Below are 24,823 nucleotides of genomic sequence, written 5' to 3' on the forward strand. Positions count from 1 at the left end.
TCGCACACTGCTTTGATCACCTATTCTACACAAGCAGGCACACGCGCGTGTGTAGAACAGGTAGTGGCTCTTTCAGCCATTGTGAATACACACGTGCAGCTGAGTGGACACACACTCATCACTCGGATCACCTGTTCTATGCACATACACGGGCGCACTCTGTCATGTGAGACACACACTGATGAGAGGTCAGGACAAGCGGAGATTTGATTGCGTGGGTGAGTGACAGCTCCAATGCCAGTGTCATCTGACAGCACTCTGTGTCATCTGACTGTTGTCTGAAATATGTTTGGGCTGCATTCTGCAGGTGTGCACAAGGCAATCCAGATGCATTCGGACCATGGCTGACCACGCCTCTTTTCTTCCCGACTGCGTCAGATTATGGCAATATTTGCAGTGTCGGAACGGTTCCTCCACATTCTTGCTATGTGTGAAGGGGGCTTAAGAATTTATGTAAGAAAAAAACAAAACAAAACAAAAACATCCAAATGTTAAAAACACAAATTACTTTTCATCAACAAAAAGTACAACAGAGCATTAAACACTGGTGGGCAGAGCTAACCAAAAACTTAGCTTCGATAACTGGTAATCAGCTAACTGAAAAGTTATCTTTTATAACGTTAAACCGATAAACTGCCTAAAAACTAACCGGAAGCTACAGCTAACCGATAACTTTCAATTTTGCCTCCCATACACTCTCAGCTACTAACAAGCCAAATTTGAGTTTAAACACCACCAAAGCTTCTAACAGAATCAAAGGCGATCACAAACTCAAACACAGCCAATGAGCCAGTGCTTCTGTCTTTGTGCGCCCAGCGTCATTTACCTTGACAGGATACAGTGGTGCAGCGATGAAGCAGAGGTCTTGAAACAGAAAGCAGGTTTGACTTACGGTTTTGATTTATAAATCAAATTATTCTGGATAGAATAACTACATTCATGTAAACTCTTAAAATGATAGAAAGTGATATATAACACATATCTGTTAATTTTAAAATAATGCACAAATTCTGAAGATTTGAACATTAACACACAGATGCCCAAAGGGATTATGGGTAAACTTAGGCTCCGCTCATACTGATTGGTTGATTACTTACACAAGTGAATCAATGTAACATGTGATGGTGTTTACAAATAAATGTGCTTTTGGAAAATAGGTAATTTTTTTCCACTTTTATATATATATATATATATATATATATAAAGAAATTTTCAAGATCCCGCTAGACAGCACCTAAGCGCACGCCTGATGACATCACAACTCTATCCGGTTATGGAGACAAGGTTTATTTCAATAACAAGAACTGTCAAAAAACTATCTCGTGTGTGGTTGGAGTTGTGTGGCCATAGGAATCACCTTTTGAATGCTTGAATAATGATGTCAGTCGCACAAAGAAATCAAATAATAGTGAAAACATGTTCACTGCGCCCAGAATGTTGGTATTTTGGTCGTTGAACTTTGCTGTGCAGTGCGATAATAACGCATCAATCAGTCGCTCCGTGCGGTGTCATAACATCCGATTGGTTAGCAGCTCTGTGCGGTGTCATCCATGAGGCGTCGTAACATCCGATCAGTTAGCGGCTCGGTGCAGTGTCACAACGGATCAATCAGTCGCTCCGTGAGGCGGAACATGTTAGCGGCCTAAAGTTATCGGAACTAAATTTATCGGAAGATAATTGGTCCGATAATGGTTTTAAAACTTATTTGAAAAGCTAATCTGTTAACAAAAACATTAGCTTTAATAATTATCGGTTATCGGATTACCTGAAGACTGTCCACCACTGATTAAACATGATTATTCAACATTTAGTTATTTCGATTCAATATGAGCAATGAGATGCAACTTCCAACATCATCACTGTCAAAAACACAAAGATAAAAAACACGCAATGGTAGTTAAGATTTACAACCCCTGGCAAAATTTATGGAATCACTGGCCTCGGAGGATGTTCATTCAGTTATTTAATTTTGTAGAAAAAAAGCAGATCACAGACATGACACAAAACTAAAGTCATTTCAAATGGCAACTTTCTGGCTTTAAGAAACACTATAATGCCGCGTTCACACCGGGCGCGATCAGACGCTACAAATTCGCGTGGGTCATCAGGCGACGGACGCGCCTCCTTCGCCCGGTGTGTCGCTCTGCTTGGGTGGACTTTCGCTGCGAAAATTCGCCCCGGTGCGTCATCAAATAGGAGGAGCTTCCATTCGGCTCGCCGGCTCCGGTTGTCAGTCAAGGTAACATGACAGACCTTGATCACATGGAGCGAGTTGTTGTGGAAAGCTCCCAATACAGAGAGTATCATTATTTGCTGCAGGAGCTGTGTCTGGGTGACGGCCGCTTTCAGCGGTCCTTCCACCTCTGCGGGACCCAGTTTGAGGACCAACTGTCCCGTTCACGCGTGCACATGTAAACAAGAAAAAAAAAGAAAAAAAAGAAACTCCGCTGCTTGCTGCAGCTAGCTCTTCCCCCAAAAACTATCAGAATTGTGTTTAGAAACCAGTCACCATTTGTTTTATTATACATCTGTGTAGTTATTTAATAAAATATTCTCTACAGATGATTCGTGCGCACGTAAAAAAAAAAGAAAAAAAAAAAAAAGGAAAAAGCTCCGCTCCCTGCTGCTGCAAGCAGGGCTGCTGCTCGCTCCAAAAATTCTGTCATAATTGTGTTTAGAAACCAGTCACCATTTGTTTTATTATACATCTGTGTAGTTAATTAATAAAATATTCTCTACAGACGATTCGCACGCACGTTAAAAAAAAAAGAAAAAAAAAAAAAGGAAAAAGCTCCGCTCCCTGCTGCTGCAAGCAGGGCTGCTGCTCGCTCCAAAAATTCTGTCATAATTGTGTTTAGAAACCAGTCACCATTTGTTTTATTATACATCTGTGTAGTTAATTAATAAAATATTCTCTACAGACGATTCGCGCGCATGCACGTAAAATAAAAATAAAAAGAAACTCCGCTCCCCCTGCTGTGGTGCTGCTGCTCGCTCCAAAAACTCTGTCATGATTGTGAAATAAAGGACAAAAGAGACATAAGTCCTGCTCACAGGCTGCTACCAGATAGAGGACATGTTCACATCTTCAGTCAAACTCCAGACATCTCCACGTCACTACATATTCAGTCCCTATTTGGTCATCGCGGCGTGACGAGACAAAAAAGTTCAGATTTTTGAACTTGAGGAGGAGGGCAACGCGACGTGACGCAATATCGCGCCACAAATGCGCAAAACGCTCAAAATCGCTTCACTTGCGTCGCTTCATTCGCGTCGCGCTGCACAGTTTGGCGCGAAAACGCGTCCTTACATAGGGATTACATGGCAACCTGTGGCTGCAGTCGCTCGCGTCGCGCCCGGTGTGAACGCAGCATAAGAAATCAGGGAAAAAAAATTGTGGCAGTCAGTAACGGTTACTTTTTTAGACCAAGCAGAGGGAAAAAAAATATGGAATCACTCAATTCTGAGGAAAAAATTATGGAATCATGAAAAACAAAAGAACGCTCCAACACATCACTAGTATTTTGTTGCGCCACCTCTGGCTTTTATAACAGCTTGCAGTCTCTGAGGCATGGACTTAATGAGTGACAAACAGTACTCTTCATCAATCTGGCTCCAACTTTCTCTGATTGCTGTTGCCAGATCAGCTTTGCAGGTTGGAGCCTAGTCATGGACCATTTTCTTCAACTTCCACCAAAGATTTTCAATTGGATTAAGATCCGGACTATTTGCAGGTCATGACATTGACCCTATGTGTCTTTTTGCAAGGAATGTTTTCACAGTTTTTGCTCTATGGCAAGATGCATTATCATCTTGAAAAATGATTTCATCATCCCCAAACATCCTTTCAATTGATGGGATAAGAAAAGTATCCAAAATATCAACGTAAACTTGTGCATTTATTGATGATGTAATGACAGCCATCTCCCCAGTGCCTTTACCTGACATGCAGCCCCATATCATCAATGACTGTGAAAATTTACATGTTCTCTTCAGGCAGTCATCTTTATAAATCTCATTGGAACGGCACCAAACAAAAGTTCCAGCATCATCACCTTGGCCAATGCAGATTTGAGATTCATCACTGAATATGACTTTCATCCAGTCATCCACAGTCCACGATTGCTTTTCCTTAGCCCATTGTAACCTTGTTTTTTTCTGTTTAGGTGTTAATGATGGCTTTCGTTTAGCTTTTCTGTATGTAAATCCCATTTCCTTTAGGCGGTTTCTTACAGTTCGGTCACAGACGTTGACTCCAGTTTCCTCCCATTCGTTCCTCATTTGTTTTGTTGTGCATTTTCGATTTTTGAGACATATTGCTTTAAGTTTTCTGTCTTGACGCTTTGATGTCTTCCTTGGTCTACCAGTATGTTTGCCTTTAACAACCTTCCCATGTTGTTTGTATTTGGTCCAGAGTTTAGACACAGCTGACTGTGAACAACCAACATCTTTTGCAACACTGCGTGATGATTTACCCTCTTTTAAGAGTTTGATAATCCTCTCCTTTGTTTCAAATGACATCTCTCGTGTTGGAGCCATGACTCATGTCAGTCCATTTGGTGCAACAGCTCTCCAAGGTGTGATCGCTCCTTTTTAGATGCAGACTATCGAGCAGATCTGATTTGATGCAGGTGTTAGTTTTGGGGATGAAAATTTACAGGGTGATTCCATAATTTATTCCTCAGAATTGAGTGAGTCCATATTTTTTCCCTCTGCTTGGTCTAAAAAAGTAACCGTTACTGACTGCCACAATTTTTTTTCTTGATTTCTTATAGTGTTTCTTAAAGCCAGAAAGTTGCCATTTGAAATGACTTTAGTTTTGTGTCATGTCTGATCTGCTTTTTTCTACAAAATTAAACAACTGAATGAACATCCTCCGAGGCCGGTGATTCCATAATTTTTGCCAGGGGTTGTAAATTTAATGCAAACGTTTACAAAACAAACAGATAGTAAGACTTACCTGCATGATAAGCTATGGAGCCTCTGCTCCAACCTGGGTGTCTGTTTTTGGGGTAATCCTGGGAATCAAAAATGAATGAAGCCTGAGTAGCTGAAAAGGGTTTGAACCCAGGTTAATCAGTCAGTCTGTAGATTGATATCATATAGGTAAGACGCAACAGTACACAGTTTTCTGATGCATCAGCCAACTTAATATCCAACATCTCTGTAGTATGACGAGGACACTCTGAAGATGGCAAACACAAAGTTTGCCAAAATGCAGCCTTCACCCAAGATTACACTACATCTCACCCAAATGATCTCCACAGACATAAATGCTGTGTCCACATTACATTTATGTAGCTTCGGGTTAGCCAAAATCTCAAACACATTTTTCTTTAATGGTATATTAAAATAACAGAGGTGGACCACTAAAAGTATCATTGTGATACTTTTAGTGAGAATGAAAGAATGGTAATTTTTAATTTTACCTATTTCTAAAGAATGTTTCATGTATTACAAAATTATAAATGACCAGAGTCCAACACAAATGGGAAAAGACCTCAAACTGGATTTTTTGTTGGGGGGGGGGGGGGCAACCAAGGGATTTCTGTCCCTTACTAAGTAGTCTCTATAGGAGTTCACACGTCATGCTGAGTTTTCAGACTGCTTTAGAAAAAAATCTGATTCAAGGTTTGAGATCATTTAAAGGGGAAGTTTGACATTTTTCACCTTGGGCTTTATTTCAGATGTTTTGGTCATCTTTTTATTGGGGACAAAAATAAAATCAATTGGTGTAGTAGCTAGCCTATTGATTTAGCACTGTCACTCCATGTCAGGCTAACTCGTTACATAATGTTAGTGAATAGGGCAAGCTTAAAACAACAACAACAAAAAACCCTGCATAAACCAAAGGGTGTGAATCAGAGTCAAGTTTTGCTGTTGGACGTCTGTGCTGGTCATGGATTGTCTATAACAAACACATTGTTCAACCACAAGGATGTTCTTAAGTACACGTGGTACTAGAACACCCTAGATCAAAGGTTGATCAATTTTGTAATCGTGTCATCAGACCTGCAACCGTGTGTCTTGGACACTCTGCTGAAGAGGGGGTGGAGCTGTGAACTGATCACCAACTGGTGATGAGTAGGGTCAGATGGCTGGGTATGCCACTAAGTCCACCTGGAAGACCTAAACCCATGGTGAGAGTTTTCTGGGGATGTTTGTTGTCCAGATGGCCTTCAACTCACACCGCCAAAGAAACTTGTCCCACATCCTGATGGAGGTTTGGGACATAGAAGTGGAAGTTCAAGGCCTCTCTTGCTGAGGCGGCTGCTTGGAGCTGTGGTCAGAAGGTTGTCAGTGCTCGTCATGGCAGCAACCTAAGAACCCACTGGCATACCGCAGTAAGGGAAGCTGTCAGGCTGAAGAAAGAGACCTTTCATGTCTGGTTGGCACAAAGGTCTGTGGCATCAGAGGGCAGGTACTGACAGACCAGAGGGACTGCAGCCTCAGTGGTGGCTGAGGCAAAAACATGGGCATGGGAGCAGTTTGGAGAGGCCATATAAAATGACTTTCAGTCAGCATCAAAACAGTTCTGGCAAACTGCCAGGTGCCTCAGGAAAGGGAGGCAGTTCATAGCCCAGACTGTGTTCAGCAATGAAGGAAAGCTGCTAAACTGGACTGAGGATACAGTCAGGCAGTGGGAAGAACACTGAAGATCTCCTCAACCCTTCTGGCATGCCCTCCATTACAGAGGCAGGGGTGGAAGCCTCTGGTGGATCTGGTCCATCACTCTGGAGCAGTGGTCGCCAAAGTATTCCAGAAAGGGCCAAGAGGGTGCAGGTTTTCTTTGCAGTCACTGACTCCAGCAGGTGATTTTACTAATGAACTCCTCCTCATCTGCTCAAAGTGATGTTAATCAGTGAAGCCACTTCCTGGAATCAGTAGCTGCAAAGAAAACCTGCATCCTCTTGGCCCTTTCTGGAATACTTTGACACCAGTCCCCAAGAGGAAGTCAGCAAGGTATTCAAAAACTCCTCAGTGGCAAGGTGTCAGGAGCAGATCAGATTCATCCTGAGATGCTGAAGTCTCTGTATGTTGTTGGACTGTTATGGATGACACACTTATACAATGTTGCATGGAAGTCAGGGGCAGAACCTCTGGATTGGTAAACTGGGGTGGTGATCCCTATCTTTAAAAAAAAAGGAGACCAGAGAGTGTGAAAGGAGTGTATGTATGACCTGGTTGGATGTAGATGTTGCAACAAAGACGAAAGATTGCCCTGCAGCTTAGAAACAGAAAACAAAAGAATGCACCAGAAACACATGAGCTAGAAACTGACATTTACCAAACATGAAAGACACCTTTGGTTTGATTTTTAGAGGAAGTGGGAAAGGTTCCCATCAGCTGACTGATGTGCAATGATGGAGATGACTGGAGGTGGAATGAAAGCCCAGGAACAACCATTTGATGGATTTATAAGGCTCCACCAAAACCACAGACACTTTGAGAAAAAACAGTTCCTGGAAAATAATCCATGAAATAACAGAGCTGCTTTCTTTACACCGTCTGACCTGAGGGCATGGCATGCCCACACAGGAGTAATGGCAGAAGACTCAGGTGGAGCTTAAAGTAAAGCGGAAAACCAACGAACAATAATAATGTGACCACCAAGGGTGCTGTGGACTCAGGCAGCATCGATGTCACAAAGAGAATATCACTGCATATCCCAGTGAGTGAAATGCAGTAAAATGTGAACAATATTTCATTTATATCAATGAAATATTACACCACGACATATGAAGATGTGGGCTACACAAATGAGCATTCTGTGCGAGACACTACTGATGTGGAAACATTAAATAAGTCCTCCTATACAAAAATGTTACCAGATCACAAAATTTTGGATTATCAAATGTTGTTTTGACACAATAACACATGAATGAACCAAATGAATTTAGAGACCATGCTTAAATTACCTGATAAAATCCTGCATACCTTCAATATAGTTCTACTTTATTTTGCTGGTGCATGGTCTCATGTGTCTATGCAAACTGGAAGATGAATTAGGAAACAATGGAAAAAGAACAAGTCACACTGAAAGAAAGTGCAATCAGAGGCTCTAATCTTGTATAACTAACTTTCCCACACTCAAAGCAGCACAATATTGTGTTAACATAGCAGATTAGCCTACAAATGGAACAATTTTGTTTCTATGGAAAACCAGAGGAGGGGTAAAATGAGTCAATATTTACTCTGTAAGCTTTTTCTCCATCGCTCATCCAATAATCAGACTGGAAACTGTGAGAGCAGCAGTGTTTATGAGACATGACGATGTATAAGGAGGGGAAAAGAAATGTTCTTTGATTGATAACTGTAAGTACATACTGTGAGTGACAGAGAATAACGATGTGTGAGCTGGAACTTACCCTGCGTGCCAACCCCAGGGCAATGTAACATTTCTCTCCAGCATCTGTAATCTCTAGTTCAAAGTAGTGGAAGCGGGTATTTAGAGGTCGACGGGCCAGAGCCAAGCCGACGTCCACAATGCTTTTCCCTTTACCCACATACTCCAGCAACTGAAGACACAACAAGGTACATACAAGCCATCACTGCATACATGTACTATGAGGTTATTTGAAAAGTTTCAAGCAGTATTTGATTAATGTGCAGTTCAAGTTCTTGTTAAACAAGTTTGTTTCCCCATTCATCCTTCATTCCACTTTTTTTCCTCATTAACTGGATCAGAATGGAAATACAATTAAGAATGGTGGCTCAAACATCCAGCTCATCCAGAGGACCTGAGGGCCACCTGGGATACTAAAACACTTTATTCCATTATGCTCTCCTAGCTGTACACATCAGACAATGTCCAAAGGAGAGTTCCTTTGGACACTGGGAGTCAAACAAATACCAGATCAGTTATTGAAGCAGGAGATTAGCCCATTCACTAGGATTTGGACTCCAATTTTTCTTCAGCACATATTGGCATTCAGTAAACAGTTCCCTGGATGTAGACCTTTCTTTATAAGCTTGCATGCATATTGATACATGGCCTGTTATTCAGATATGAGATATCAAGAATTCAGCCTGCACCTGACTGCTGCCCTATTTGTTTTCAACATATTCCATTAAGCCTTGGTCCCACCATATAATAAAGCCATGAATAATGAGCCCCGTATGGATTTGTCAGTGATTATTTGAATAATGATCCACGTATAAATCACGTATGCGGTACTAAGGCGCTTCTATGTGCCTCTAAGTACCTCGCATGTGCCAGGTATCAGCCTCTAGTGAGCCATGACCGACCTGTCATTTGAGCCCCGTCCAGCCTCAAATGGCTCATGTCGCCGCATATGATCCATGTCAAGCCACATATGATCCATGTACCACCATGTAATGCGACGCTGGTGCACGTTTAGGCATGGGTTTGGTCCAAACCTCCAGTCCTCCCACACTCGATCCCATTAAAGTGTGGGTTTTCAATTCACAGCATCCATTCAAGATGTTTTCACATTTTTTAAACGCAGTCCAAAAAAAGATGCTCCTGTACAGTCCCGTCGGTGTGCACATCCCAGCGTGAGGCTGCAGTTCACCTGTGTTCCAGAGTCATTAAAGTCAGCAGTTGTGTGTGTTCACTCAGCTCTCTGTGACCACAAAAAAAAACAAGGACACTACAATGAGGTGGCCACTTTAATTATATACATGCGTGACTGTTTGGATCACTTCCATGCCCCCCAAAAAACAAAACATCCATAGACCAGCTAGAACCAAACCACAGGTTCCTAGACAGTCGCCTCTGCGCTTCTTCTCACTGGCTTTATTTCCTCCGCGGCTTACAGTCATTTTAATACCGTGATCCAACTTTTAACTTTGTGTTTGTCCGTTATTGTCTACAAAATTGCTCTTTTGCGCGCTCAGGTTCTGCGTAATTGCTCATCTTGAGTGCGAATCATTGTGTCAGAGCGCACAGAGCACACGCTTCATCTGATCTTATAACAAGACATTAAATAAATCATAAACATACTTTTACAGCTGCTTATAGAGAAGGAATGAACATGCAACTGTTTTACCAAGCTATTAAAATATAAACATTACAAATAATTACCTTTCAGGCTGTTCCAAATATGTTCTCCACCTCAGCGCATGAGACAGAGAGGAAAGAAGTTCCAGCTGAAACGGTCCTCTGTGATTCCAGATGTGATCAGAGGTGTTTTCAACATCCAAACTGAAGAAAATTATTAATCCGCTACAAAATAATTATTTTATATACAGCGTCCAGCGCACAAAGCAGGTGGGATTGTAGTGCGCAAGAGGGCTGAGCCAAAATAGTTTCTCCTGTCCTCGTAGCTGCCAGGTGCTCGGATAATCGGCTTTTAACAGCATCGTCCTCACTACAACATACCTCTAAAATCCTCGTTTGTCCTCATAGTACCTCGTACACAAACTGCCCCACACATTATTCGGTGGGACCAGGGCTTTACTCATTAAGCTTAACGAGTAAATTCTTCAGTTTTACAAAGTTCCTATATGTATATGTAGTCCCTGCAATCAGCCAATGAAGCTTGTGACTACTTTTAAGCATCCTGGTAGCTTCCCTCAAAGTGCACTGACACGAGCATGCCCGTGACTCATGCAGTAGCACGAACGTCGTCGTGACGATCCCACCCACTGTGTTCACAGCTGGATGCCATTCTTTGTTCCACCGGCTGCCACGTGCTCTGCGCTGGATGCTGCTTATATAAAATAATTATTTTGTAGCGAATTAATCATTTTTTTTCTGCAAATTGGCCATTGAAAACGGCTCTAATCGCATCCTGATTCACAGAGGAGGCTGCAGCTGGAGCCATTCACGCTTGCACCTAAATACCTGCAGAAAGCATTTTGAGCCGTCTAAAAAGGTAATTATTTGTCACGTTTACATTATCATGGCTTGATGAAACAGTTACCTGTTCTTTCCTTCTTGTGTGCAGCTGTTAAAGTATGTTTCTAACAGATTTAACTTCTTGTTATAATCCATCAGACGAGCTGCGCTCTGATGTGATCTGCTGATGTCACCACTCGCTCTATTCACCGCTTGTTTACTCTACTTGACAAGCTGCACGTAGTGTTGGAAATTAGATCGCGCCACACACCATAACATTTGTGTGTGAAAGATTTTTTGAACATTTCAAAATTCTCTGTGCACAGTAGCATGCACCGGGGCACCCCTCTCGCGTCCTGTCTGCACTCGTTAAAGGCGAGTTTACTCTCCAGTACGACACAACACAGGTCGTGCTATTGTGTGAATCAAAGGCATGCTCATGTCAGTGGGCCTTCAGTCTCATTCACACAAGCAGTCTTTGAGGACTTTTGCTCTTGGCAGAGTTATTATACTGTGACCCTTTGAATTTTTTAAAATAACAGATTAAACTGAGACACCAGGGGTTTAGTGGTTAGCACTGTTGTCTCGCAGCAGCAAAGTCTTGGTTTTGAATCAGACCTGGTCCTTTCTGTGTGGAGTGTGCATGTTTCCACCATGTTTGTGGTTTGATGAATTGCAAACTCTGTAAATCGCTTGTGTGCGTGATTGAGATTGTATGAGTGTAGGCAATGTGATAGACAAGTGCCCTGTCCAGAGTGTACTCCACCTTTTAGCCAAGCAAGCTGTCTTTACTTGTTACTTTGTTACTTAAAATGGACAAAATCTGTTATATGTATGTAGCACATTAGTTACAGTCAGGAGGCGCCGAAAAAAAAAAAAAACCTCCTGCCTTAAATAAGCGCCAAGCATTATGTGCTAGGGCTGGGCCAATTATCAGCGACTCAGCCAATTCGGTCTATCCCTATTATGTGCATTAAAAAGATTACATTTGGTCGAGTCACTCTTTTTTTCTAAGCCTGCTGGAGAGTGGCACTTTAAAATCCTAAAGCCTGATTTATGCTTCTCCAGCTCCGTAACTCCGTGGCCATGCAATGACGTTGATGCGTGTGTCAGCTTTTTAAAATCTTAAAGCCCTCTTAATTCACTTCACCACAGGAGCACTGGCTTTTTCTGGATTCATTTGTCCCTCAAAGAGCTCAACTTCCTTATACAAATCATCAACCTCCAAACCAACAATACAGTATGTACAATTTTCCTCCATGAATTGTGACTCCATGTTGTGAAGTTGATCATTTGCGGACTTTTCTGCCAACATATTTGATCCATGATCAAAATGTAATTGGTGGACACACTGAAAAAAAAACTTTTAAAATATGACAGGAGAGGAAGGAGTGAAACCGGAAAAGTGAAAAAAATTACAGCCTTTTGCGGTCTCCGTCATTTAGCAGGTGCATGGGTTCACAGCCATGCAGAAGGCTCTGATCTAAAGTGGTTTGGTTCATCATACCCAGGGATGTGTGTGAAACGTAACACCGTATTACAGTGCCAGCAGCAAGCAGCAGTTTGTTAATAATCGCCCGCCTTGTTTAGGTGCCGGGTCTGACCACGGTTTCAAAAAAAATAAACACCCTGCTTTTAATCAAGGAAATACAGTCCCACTTTCCTCGAATCGGCGAGTGTCAGTGCTTCATTTCATACCTCTGTTACTGGGCACGTCCAGACTGCTCTGTCCGGTATACGGGAGGGGATTTAATGAAAATGCATTGTGATCGGACATATCACTTTGTCCGATGTGAGCAAAAATCCGTTCTACAAAATCCATTATATACGGTGTTTATTACATGGAAAAATCATACAAAAGCATTGGGACTTTTGTTTTTGTCCGGTGAGTGTGAATTTTCGGTTCATACGATGATGGTTTAGGTAAGTTTTATTGTATATTACTTTTCAAAATGAACCTACTGAGTCACACTCTGCATTGAAAAATATAAATGAAAAGGAATTTTCTGTGATGCGCCTTACGTCAAATGATATGACAATATGTGTATTATCAACGTATAACAAGGACTTATACCAAGTTTCACAAAATTACTCTTAAAAATATGAGAGGAGTTGATTTCAGAAGGCTTATACCCTTTTTGGAAGGGAAGGACAGATGGACAGACAGCCCTATGACATAATCGACATAACCCCTCTTCGGGCCTTCGGCCAGCGGGGTACAAGGTAAGCACTCCAGCAGAATCATCCAGTATAATATGCAGGGGGTTTTTTTTAGAGACAGTTTGTAATGTAGATTGATAATCCTGGTTGATACAGAATCTGCTTAATATCAAGAACATCACCTATACCAGTGGTTCCTAGCCCTGTTTCTTGCCCCCCACATTTTCCATCTCTCTCTGTTCTGCCACAAGCTGATTAGCTCACTGAGGTATCTGCTCACTCTTGATTTTCTAAGCACACTTGAAGAGGGAGAGACGGAAAAGGTACAGGTTGGGGCGCCTGAGGACAGATACTGGACCACTGACATTTACTGGTGCTGTCTGTCAAACATATGTATGCATCTTGTTGGACTGTGGAGTCCTCCTGAGGAAACTCAGATAAATGCCTACCATAACTTAAAATGAGTGACACCCACTCACAAAGTCGCACATCCACAAATCACACAAAAGATTCACTCTTTGAAAAGCAAATGTTTAATCTACCAGTATGCACTGATGTGTCTTGGGATGAAACACAATGTTCAGGTCAGAGGCAACAGTGGTATTTGCTATCTACAGCTGATCGACATCGGCTCAAATACTTTTCCACTGACCTCAGAGTAAAACATGGAACACACAGGCTTGCAATATGGCCATGAAAATCTCTAGGAAAACAGAACTTCTCCCTAAAACACACATCATCCATTAATGCCGCGATTAATTTAGGAGTAGTTAGTTTTTTTTTAAATATATTCCTCTATGGAAAGTATGTAAACACAACAGTCTCTCAGATGAAGCAGATTAAAGCAGATTCAACTGCTGGCAGTGTTTTTAAAGCAATTACTGATGTTTGTATGCCTTAAAGCACAAGGAAAAATTTAGCTGTTTATAATTCTGTTAAAGTCCTGTGACATCACATGACTTCCATTATTAAGCTGCAGTTATAAGAGGTTATGAGAGTGTGTGTCTGTAAAGGACTCAAAATACACCATTTATTTTGACAAAACATTTGTGGAGAGATAGCCCTTGGGTTAAGGATTAGTTGAATACATACTGAGGTGGAGTTAGATCTGATTAGATGCCTTTTATCCCTCTCTTTTTAAATCATTGTGAGATGGGCTTTCCTTTGATGTTCCACTTGGTATTTTACCAACCGGTACAAAACTACACACTTCTTCCTACTAACAGAAATCTGTCATTAATCACAGGCCATGGGCCAGCATGGTCCTGCGTACACCCCCTCGCCCAACCGTATAAATTTGGTATCATTAGAAAGCTTGGAATGTCGAAATTACAAAAATAACTGTCCATCCATCCATCCATTTTCTTCCGCTTTATCCGGAGTTGGGTCGCGGGGGCAGCAGGTCAAGCAAAGCCGCCCAGACCTCCCGATCCACACACACCTCCCCCAGCTCCTCCGGGGGAACCCCAAGGCGTTCCCAAGCCAGCCGAGAGATGAAGTCCCTCCAGCGTGTCCTGGGTCTTCCCCGGGGCCTCCTCCCAATGGGACGTGCCCGGAACACCTCTCCAGCGAGGCGTCCAGGGGGCATCCGGAAAAGATGCCCAAGCCACCTCAACTGACTCCTTTCGACGTGGAGGAGCAGCGACTCGACTCCGAGCTCCTCCCGAGTGACCGAGCTCCTCACCCTATCTCTAAAGAAGCGCGCAGCCACCCTGCGGAGGAAACTCATCTCGGCTGCTTGTACTCGCCATCTCATTCTTTCGGTCATGAGGATCGGAACGCAGATCGATCGGTAAATTGAGAGCTTTGCCCCCTACTCAGCTCTCTTCACCACGACGGTCCAATACAGCGACCGCATCACTGCAGATGCTGCACCGATTCGTCTATCGATCTTACGCTCCATCCGTCCTTCACTTGTGAACAAGACCCCAAGACACTTAAACTCCTCCACTTGAGGCAATGACACTCCACCGACCTGAAGAGGGCAAAGCACCTTTTTCCAGTCGAGAACCATGGCCTCGGATTTGGAGGTGCTGATTTTCATCCCGGACGCTTCACACTCAGCTGCAAACCACCCCAGTAAACGCTGAAGGTCCTGATTTGACGAAGCCAACAGAACCACATCGTCCGCAAACAGCAGAGACGAGATTCTGTGGTTCCCAAACCAGACCCCCTCTACACCCCGGCTGTGCCTAGAAATTCTGTCCATAAAAATAATGAACAAAACCTGTGACAAAGGGCAGCCCTGGCGGAGGCCAACGTGCACTGGAAACAGGTTTGACTTACTACCGGCAATGCGAACCAAGCTCCTGCTGCGGTCGTACAGGGACCGGATAGCCCTTAGCAAAGGACCCCGGACCCCATACTCCCGGAGCACCTCCCACAGGGTGCCCCGAGCGACACGGTCGAACACCTTCTCCAGATCCACAAAACACATGTGGACTGGTTGGGCGAACTCCCATGAACCCTCGAGCACCCGATGGAGCGTGCAGAGCTGGTCCAGTGTGTTGCAACCAGGACGAAAACCACACTGCTCCTCCTGAATCCGAGGTTCGACCATCGGTCGAATTCTCCTCTCCAGTACTCCGGAATAGACCTTACCGGGGAGGCTGAGGAGTGTGATCCCCCTATAGTTGAAACACACCCACCGGTTCCCCTTCTTAAACAGAGGGACCACCACCCCGGTTTGCCAATCCAGAGGCATTGTCCCCGATCGCCACGCGATGTTGCAGAGGCGTGTCAGCCAAGACAGTCCCACAACATCCAGAGACTTAAGGTACTCAGGACGGATTTCATCCACCCCAGGAGCCTTGCCACCAAGGCGCTTTCTAACCACCTCGGTGACTTCGGCCTGGGTAATGGATGAGTCCACCTCTGAGTCCCCAGTCTCTGCTTCCTCTTCGGAAGACGTGACGACAAAAATAACTGGTAACAGTAAAAATACTGGGCTTCACTATGATTACATTGGATTAATACACTGTCGTTAACCACCCTATTATGGAATACAAAACTGTCAAAAGAATGCCTGCTAATAGCAGAAGAGGCCACACATGAAGTAGGTCAAGCATATGTCATTACAACCTTCGACATGGGGGTTTGTATGAAGGCATACCCTCTGACCTGAAGAAGAAAGCTGTGAACACAATTCATAATGTAGTCTATTCTATATAAAGACACTTGGTGTCTTATATGTCCCATTTGCTTAAAAGATGATTTGGTAACTATGTTGTGTGGAAAGAAATATCAGATGCCACAATCGGACATTTTCTTTTGGCTAGGGTAGGTCAATAAAAGTGCTCATACGTCATAGTGAGGCCTAGTATTTTTACTGTTACCAGTTAGTTTTGTAATCCAGAAATCCTAGGTCAAGGTCAAGGTCAGGTTTATTTATAAAGCACATTTACAAACAGTCAACACTGCCCCAAAGTGCTGTACAATAAAAGGAATTAAAATTATATCAAGTTAAATACAAGAACAAAATAAATCAACAAAACAGTAAAAAAAAAAAAAAAAAAGTGGCAGTGTTCAGCTCATCTTGTATTAAAAGCCAGTGCAAAAAGATATGTCTTTAAAAGAGTCTTAAAAGAGTCAATTGAAGGAGCCAGTCGGACATTCAATGGCAGAGAGTTCCAGAGCTTAGGCCCTGCAACAGCAAAGGCTCTGTCTCCCCTGGTCCTTAGCTTAGATCTGGGACAGACCAATAAACTCTGGTCCGCCGAGCGCAGAGCTCTTCCTGGAGTGTGCAATGACAGCATATCAGATAAATAAAATGGGGCTTGACCGTGAATTGATTTAAAAACAAGCAACAAAATCTTAAAATCAATTCTAAAAGCAACAGGCAACCAGTGCAGTGAAAATAAAACAGGAGAAATGTGTTGGTGCCATTTTTGCACCATCTGGAGACGATGCAGAGACGACTGATTAAGACCAACATACAAAGAATTGCAGTAGTCTAAACGAGACGTGATCAAGGCGTGCACAACCTGTTCCAGCTGATTTGGGGGCAGGTAACGCTTGATTTTACTTAAAAGTCTAAGCTGGAAGAAGCTTGTTTTGACCACTGTGTTGATCTGCTTCTCGAATTTAAAAGAGCTGTCTATAAAAACACCAAGGGTCTTAGCAGATGAACGACAGTAGGAGGCGAGTGAACCAAGGGCAGAAAGGTCAAGGTCACCAAAGACCACAATCTCTGTTTTGCTTTCATTTAGATTCAAAAAGTTTAAAGACATCCAGTCTTTGACTTCTTGAAAGCAAGTCTGTAGGATGGCAAATGAGTTTGTTTTAAGGTTCAGAGGTAGATAAATCTGCACATCATCAGCAAAGCAGTGAAACTGAATGTTATATTTCTTAAAAATTGATCCTAAAGGAAGCAAATACAGCAAAAATAGACTGGAACTTTTCAGTTATGTCAAATACAGTAAGGTGCGACTGTAGTTGAGTATAGACCACCTTTTCAAGTATTTCAGATAAAAATGACATCTTAGAAATGGGTCTATAATTAGAAAAAATAGCAGGGTCCAAATTGTGTTTTTTTAGAAGGGGCTGTATCATGGCCTGTTTAAAGGAACAAGGAACGACACCTGAAGACAGAGAAGCATTAATCAGCTGTAAAATACAAGGGCCAACTGAATCAAGGACTTCTTTCAAAAGCTTAGCAGGAAGGAAATCCAGTGCACAGTCTGAAGGCCTTAAACTTTGAACAGTTTTAGATAGTTCACACAGAGAAATAGGCTTGAATTGACTAAAAACAGCTGTGCACTCAGGAATGATGCAGGGGTCAGCGATGACAGTTGGCAAAGAAGATCGAATGAGTGAAAGTTTGTCACTGAAAAATTGACAAAATTTTTCACACAAAGAAACAGAGGGAACAGCACCAGTTGAATCAATAGGGTTAACAATCTTGTTCAAAACATTAAAAAGAACCTGGGGTTTGTGAAGATTTGTAGACAATATTTGCCATATACTCTGATTTTGCAGTCTTAACAGCATCTTGATAATTCGCAAGTGAATGTCTTAAAATCCCCAGTGATACTTCAAGTTGATCTTTCTTCCATTTCCGTTCTGCACGGCGGCATTCCCGTCTGCGTGCGCGCGTAAAGTCATTGTGCCATGGCTCTGAGCGTTTTGCACGCCGATTATTGAAAGGGGCGACAATGTTGAGAATCTCTGAACACGTAGTATTGAACAAGCTAACCAACTCATCAATATTTGTATTAGAATCGTAAGACGTGAATTCAGAAGCATGAAACGCAGCAGAAAAGTGGTGCAGTAGCGGGGCAGATAGTGCGCCGCTGGCGCACCGGAACGCATTGTTTCCTAATGGTGGAGGACACCACGACAGGAAAAAACCACAGGAAAATGGTCCGATATGCCTGCGTTACAGACCTCTATGACGTTCACATTTAGACCACTGAATAAGATAAGGTCCAGAGTATGACCCTTGTCGTGGGTCAGGACATTTACTGCCTGCTAAGATTAAAAGAGTCCACAACATTAAGAAAGTCATTGACTAAGGGCTTGGATGGACAACAAACATGAATATTAAAATCCCCAGCAATTAAAAATGCATTATGATTAAGAGCAATACCTGCCACAAAGTCAGAAAAGTCATTTATAAAATCTTTGTTAAATTTAGGAGGGCGATAGATGAGTGCGCACAAAACAGGTATATCCAATCTGATTTCAAAGAGCTGTAGCTCGAAGCTCGCATAGGCTTTAGCAGGAAGCGGGCAGCAAACAAAGTCAGATTTAAACACTGTCGCCAAACCACCGCCTTTGCCTGTAATGCGAGGGGAGTTGAAGAAGGAGCAACCCGGGGGAAGTAGCTCCGAGAAGGGGAAGGACTCACCAGCCCGAAGCCACGTCTCTGTTAGAAGCATAAAATCCAGCTTCCGGGATGTGAAAAAGTCACTGAGAATGAAAGTTTTATTGCTCACAGACCTTGTGTTCATCAGAGATAGATGAAGGATGAAGTCGTCAGCCGTCTGTGAACATAGTTCTCGGGAAAACAATAGAAGATTCGTAAAATCCACACCGCGGTCTGGAACTCGACGTCGCCGAGGAAAGTACTCCAGCGCCGTTGCGCACTGCTCCACAACAGTGCCGTCACAAGCGACGGGAATAATCCAGCACGTTACCGGAGAGGCTTGGTTTGCCGGAAAGAGACAGCGGCACTGCAGTTCAAAATTATGCCCATGAAGGGACCGAAAATAAGCCCTTACTCTCACGAGTACTCCACCTCATTTACCCCGTCTCCTCGGTCGTTTCTTCCGGGGTACAACTGCGGGTGCATGCCTCAGGTAATCTGGCACCGCAGAGAGAAAAGGTGGTAGTGGGCATGAAGTAAAATCATCAAAATATACTTGCTTTAAAAATCTCTCATGATCATCACGAATACTTAAAAGTAACTGGCGATCATACACCATGAAAGCTGAAACAGTGACAGAAAACTGAGAGCTGAGAGACGCTTCGCCGTGCACACTGCTGGCGCCATCTTCCCCTTCCTGTTGTCCTATCCTAAAATCCTAAACTTTCTAATGATACCAAATTTATAAGGTTGGCGGGAGCGGTGGTTTGCACACGGAACCATGCTGGCCTATGGCCTTTCAATGCATGTCTTATGACATCACAATGAAGTACATACCCAGGTTATAAACTGCATTCACATCGGGCGCGACGTGAGCGACAGCAGCGACGTTGCCATGTAATCCCTATGGAACGAAGCGTTTTGGCGCCAAGTCACGTAGCGCGACGTGAATGAAGCGACGCGAGTGAAGCAATTTTGAGCGATTGGCACGTTTGTGGCACGATATTGCGTCGCATCACGTCGCGTTGCCCTCCTCCCCAAGTTGAAAAATCTGAACTTTTTTGTCTCTTTGCGCCGCAATGACCAATCAGGGACTGAATATGTAGTGACGTGGAGATGTCTGGAGTTTGACTGAAGATGTAAACATGTCCTGTATCTGGTAGCAGCCTGTGAGCAGGACTTATGTCTCTTCTGTCCTTTATTTCACAATTATGACAGTTTTTGGAGCGAGCAGCAGCACCACAGCAGCGGGGAGCGGAGTTTCTTTTTTTTACGTGCGCGCGCGAGCAAATCGTCTGTGGAGAATATTTTATTAATTGACTACACAGATGTATAATAAAGCAAATGGTGACTGGTTTCTAAACACAATTATGACAAGAGTTTTTGGAGCGATCAGCAGCCCCGCAGCAGTGGGAATGGAGTTTCTTTTTGTTTTTATATTCTTCGTGCGCGCGCAAGCGAATCGTTCATGGATATTATTTTACTTATTAACTACACAGATGTATAATAAAGCAAATGGTGACTGGTTTCTAAACACAATTATGACAGAGTTTTTGGGGGGAAGAGCGAGCTGCAGCCCCATAGCAAGCAGCGGAGTTTCTTTTTTTTTTTTTTTCTTTTTTTTTTTTTTACATGTGCACGCATGAACGGGACAGGAGGTCCTCAAACTGGGTCCCGCAGAGGCAGAAGGACCGCTGAAACCGGCCATCATCCAGATGCAGCTCCTGCAGCAAATAATGATACTCCCTGTATTGGGAGCTTTCCACAACAACTCGCTCCATGTGATCAAGGTCCGTCATGTTAACTTGACTGACAACCGGAGCCAGCGAGCGGAATGGAAGCTCCTCCTATTTGATGACGCACTGGGGCGAATTTTCGCAGCAAAAGCAGAGCGACACACCGGGCGAAGGAGGCGCGTCCGTCGCCACACGACCCCCGCGAATTTGTAGCATCTGATCGCGCCCGGTGTGAACGTGTTGGTGGACAAACTTGGAGTTGACACCATTACCCAAAAACTGAAAACCTAAATACTAAAGAACACTGCTTAAAGTCCATTCTGACCAACTTGCTGCTGGATTTCAAAGATTATTTGTTTGGGGGAGGGGGCGGGGGGTGTTTTCTTGTAGAGGTGAATGTGCACAATTAATGACTGCTAGAGATTTCAGACAGGGGTTTGAGGATACTCTCATTCATACAGAATTTTTTCAATTTATTTCATTTATATAGCACCAAATCACAAAAAAGTTGCATCAAGGCGCTTCACACAAGTAAGGTCTAACCTTACCAACCCCCAGAGCAAGCACACAGGCGACAGTGGTAAGAAAAACTCTCTCTGAGGAAAAAACCACAAGCAGACCAGACTCAAAGGGGTGACCCTCTGCTTGGGCCATGCTACAGACACAAATTACAAAACAATTCACAAAACAGAACAATACCAAATTTGTGTGGCTGGCATGCCCAAGAGCTGTTCACCTGCAGGTCCTCCCACCTGTCCCCAAACCTCTCAATTTAAATGTCTGTGTACATCGGCCACCAAGTCAGACAGAAATGCTGCAACCTGCTCTCAAACGAAGAGATGATATGACTTCAATAGAAGAAACACGAAAACAAGGCAAGGAGCAGGACTGTCAAGAATTCAGATTATTACATTATATGGATTACTGTGCATTTATCAACACTCCGATATGATTTTGTTGTCTGTAAAATCAAACTGCCATAAACACAGTAACTAAAGCTGAATGTCTGAATCATAATGACAAAGTGACCATCACAGAGTGCTTATAAATGTAAACCATTACAGGATAGTAATGTAGTAGAACAAACGTAATACCAGAATTAAGTCATTACAGCATAAGTGGTTAATGAGAACTTATATCACACCGGTCAAGTTGAACCGTTGGTCCCCTGACATTCCAGATACCTGCATTAAGCGCCTAGAAGAAAAAGGTACTCTGCTTCACTATGTTAGGGAATGACCAAAAGTACAAAGGTATTGGAAAGCAGTTGTTCGTACAATTTCTGACATTGTTAAATTGACAGTACCTCTCCAAGCCAAACTGTATTTTAGGTATATATATCCAGACAACTTTAAAGTGAATTCAAAGTATCGACTTGAACTGATTTTGGACTCCTGCAAGCCAGGAGGATGATAGCTTTATCTTGGAGAAAAATGGTTACACCACCAATAAGTGTATGGGTGAAGGAGATGGCATCCTGTATTGCACTAAAGAAACTCAGTCACATAATCAGAGGAAGAGCAGAAGAATTTGACTGTGTATGGAAACAGCTGTTTGACTTTCTTGAACAACAAACAGTTTTAAGATGAGATGCTGTATGTTGAGCATTTTGGTAGTTGTTTGTATATTTGTTATGCTGTTTTTTTTTTTAAATACTTTGTTTGCTTGTTTGTACAGTGTTAAAAAGCTCAATAACAATATTGTAAAAAAAAAACAAAAAAACATATATATCCAAAATTTACAATTGATTGATGAGTTTGTGTACAGAAATGTGCAAAATAAATAAATAAAAATTTCATGAGCAGCCAAGACAGAATTCCACTTACCAGGATGTAGACTGTGACTGTTTAATTTTTTTGTTTTTAAATATTGAAAGAAAAACAAAAACAAATAAAACAAACCAATTTTTATCATTTATTTTTTTTGCTGAGATATGGTTCTGTTGGTTTGATCAAACACTGACGTCTGATGTGAACCGGGCAGGTTTGAGGCTGTTTCTAAAGCGACTGGGGTGATGATCAGCACCTCCGAATCTGAGACTATGTTCCTCTGTTGGAAAAAGCTGAATTGGCCCCTCTGGGTCAGGGGAGAGTTACTTTCCCAAGTGAAGTTCAAGCATCTCAGGATATTGTTCACTAGTGGGGGTAAGATGGAACTTGAGATCGATAGATGGGACTGGGGCTGCGTCAGAGGTCCTGCAGACACCGTATCAAACTGCTGTGGTGACGAAAGAGCTGAGCCATATGGAGAGCAGTTGATTTATATGCTCCTATACATGGTCATGAAATTTGGATAATTTGGATAATGAAGAACAAGGTCGTAGATACAAGCATCAGAAATGAGGCTCCTCCGTAGGTTATCCAAGCTTACACTTAGGGACAGGTTGATAAGTTTTATTATTATATGGATATGATAGCACACATGCTCAGATTGGTGATTTCCATTACCATGACAATTGGTCCGGACTGCATATCAGATGTGTGACTTTGTTTACAATTTTCACGGCGCAAAATGTGACATTTTCTCTCGTTAAACAAGAAATTTAAAATCAAAATAAAACAAAAAGGAAACAAAAATTATGAGCGACGAAGAGGACCATTCGCTGAGGGAATTTCACTACACTGATGAGTCTGAACTGGAGGAATTAATAGCAAACGAGCTTGAAGTAGACATGCAAAAGGATGACTAACAAGATGAAAACACAGCTCCTAACAGCCAAGAACAGACTGAACACTCTGTTACAAAACAGAATGCTGAAAACACGATTAGAAAAACCAAGCCGGACATGAACATACTCCATAAATATCTATTAAATTTTGTTGACGCAGCTAAAAAAACAAAAAAAAACAAAAAAAAAAACAGCCATATAATAAACAATTTATTAACCTCCCTTGCTTATTAGTACAAGAAAATATCAGACATCAGTCTTTTTTGTGAAAAAAAAAAAAGGGGGGGAAGGAAGTCTGGGGTCCCCTGCTAGAGCTGTTGCCCCCGTGACCCAAACCCGGAAAAGTGGTTGAAGATGAGTGAGTGAGTCTTTTTTGTATGGACCGAGCTCAGCAAGTCACGGCAGACCCCGGCCTGATATTTTCCCGTACAGACATCACGTCCGGTTCATAATCCTTTAATATCTAGGAGACATTCCGAGTTGAACTGCTGCTCCCTCACATCGAAAGGAGCCAGCTGAGGTAGTTCGGACATCTGTTGAAGATGCCCCCTAGTAAAGTATTCCAGGCAAATCTCGGACAGAGTAGAGTAAAATTCCCTCCTCTGGTGACTCAAGCCACTGATACTACAAACTTTTATTTCAGACATATTGGCCCACAAGTTCATGTTATTTTTAATGTACTTCCCAATCCTAATGTTTTGTGTTATTTTTGCTACACAACTTACGTACCATGCCGGTCACCTTAATGTCATGGAGACGACCCCAATCTTCTTCATGGCTATCCACTATCATTTGTCCATCATCGTCGTCCATTCCCCATTCAGCATGCAGGTCCAGGAGTACCTCTTCACCGAGAGAGTGCATTCCCACTGCAGGGTAGAAAGCATCCGGAGATGCTGGGATCTCCACACAGCCTACCTGGACACACATTCACATACAGCCTTACTATTAAGTAAATGGGAAGGATGACCTGAACGAGGTAAATTCATCACAATAACACAACGTATATGTCTCCAACGAGGCCAAAACTCAGTTAACATTTCCAAAATCTCCAATGAACATTTTTAAAAAGAGGTCCAAAGTAGACTGAATAATACAATGGCAACAGCATACTCACTTCCTTTCCATTTTTGGTAAAAAATACTGTTATCTGTCCATCATCTGAAGTGTCCAGAGATATTCCACAGCCAATCCTATCACCTCTGCAGCATTTTGGACCAAACTGCTGTCCCACAGTGTTGCCATTATACAGCCTGAGGAAGCAGTTAAAGGTTAAAAGGATGAGCAAAAACAGTGCCTGGATCTCTCAGACATTTATAAAGCAGATAATATATCCATATTTTCCCTTAATGCCCATTACATTATGAGCATGATATACGATATTTTCTGGAGTATGTATACGCAAGTCATTGGTTACCAGAGGCCACATCAAATATGGCCATCAGGTACTGTGAAAAATTTGTGTCCATCTGTGCTCAGCATAAGTCCAAATTCACAGTTCAAAGTTCAGGGAACATTCTTGGAATACAGACGTTGGACAAATTCAGATATGGCCAACCTTGACCTATTTAAAAGGTTAAAAAGTCACATTCCATTTCATTCTGTTCTGTTTTTTTTTTTCCTGAGGGGTGAGGGTGACAACCAGAGTA

At 42.6% G+C, this 24,823-nt stretch overlaps 1 protein-coding gene and 1 long non-coding RNA gene across 2 annotated transcripts in view; one reads left to right on the forward strand and one right to left on the reverse strand.

Moving 5' to 3' along the window:
• Nucleotides 1–24,823, reverse strand: part of LOC117507062 (SPRY domain-containing protein 3-like) — a 50,347-nt gene that overhangs the window by 6,552 nt on the left and 18,972 nt on the right. The window contains exons 5-8 of the mRNA XM_034166816.1: nucleotides 24,292–24,427; nucleotides 23,904–24,092; nucleotides 8,370–8,519; nucleotides 4,961–5,018 (exon numbers count right to left, since the gene is read on the reverse strand). Coding sequence (XP_034022707.1) covers nucleotides 4,961–5,018; nucleotides 8,370–8,519; nucleotides 23,904–24,092; nucleotides 24,292–24,427 — 533 coding nt within the window. The remainder of the gene's footprint in view (nucleotides 1–4,960; nucleotides 5,019–8,369; nucleotides 8,520–23,903; nucleotides 24,093–24,291; nucleotides 24,428–24,823) is intronic.
• On the forward strand, nucleotides 535–16,167 carry LOC117507063. Its single transcript, XR_004559611.1, has 3 exons — nucleotides 535–547; nucleotides 11,645–11,651; nucleotides 16,006–16,167. It is a non-coding gene; the product is annotated as an uncharacterized LOC117507063 (long non-coding RNA).

This window comes from Thalassophryne amazonica, chromosome 3, assembly GCF_902500255.1.
Source record: "Thalassophryne amazonica chromosome 3, fThaAma1.1, whole genome shotgun sequence".
Classification (NCBI taxonomy): Eukaryota; Metazoa; Chordata; class Actinopteri; order Batrachoidiformes; family Batrachoididae; genus Thalassophryne; species Thalassophryne amazonica.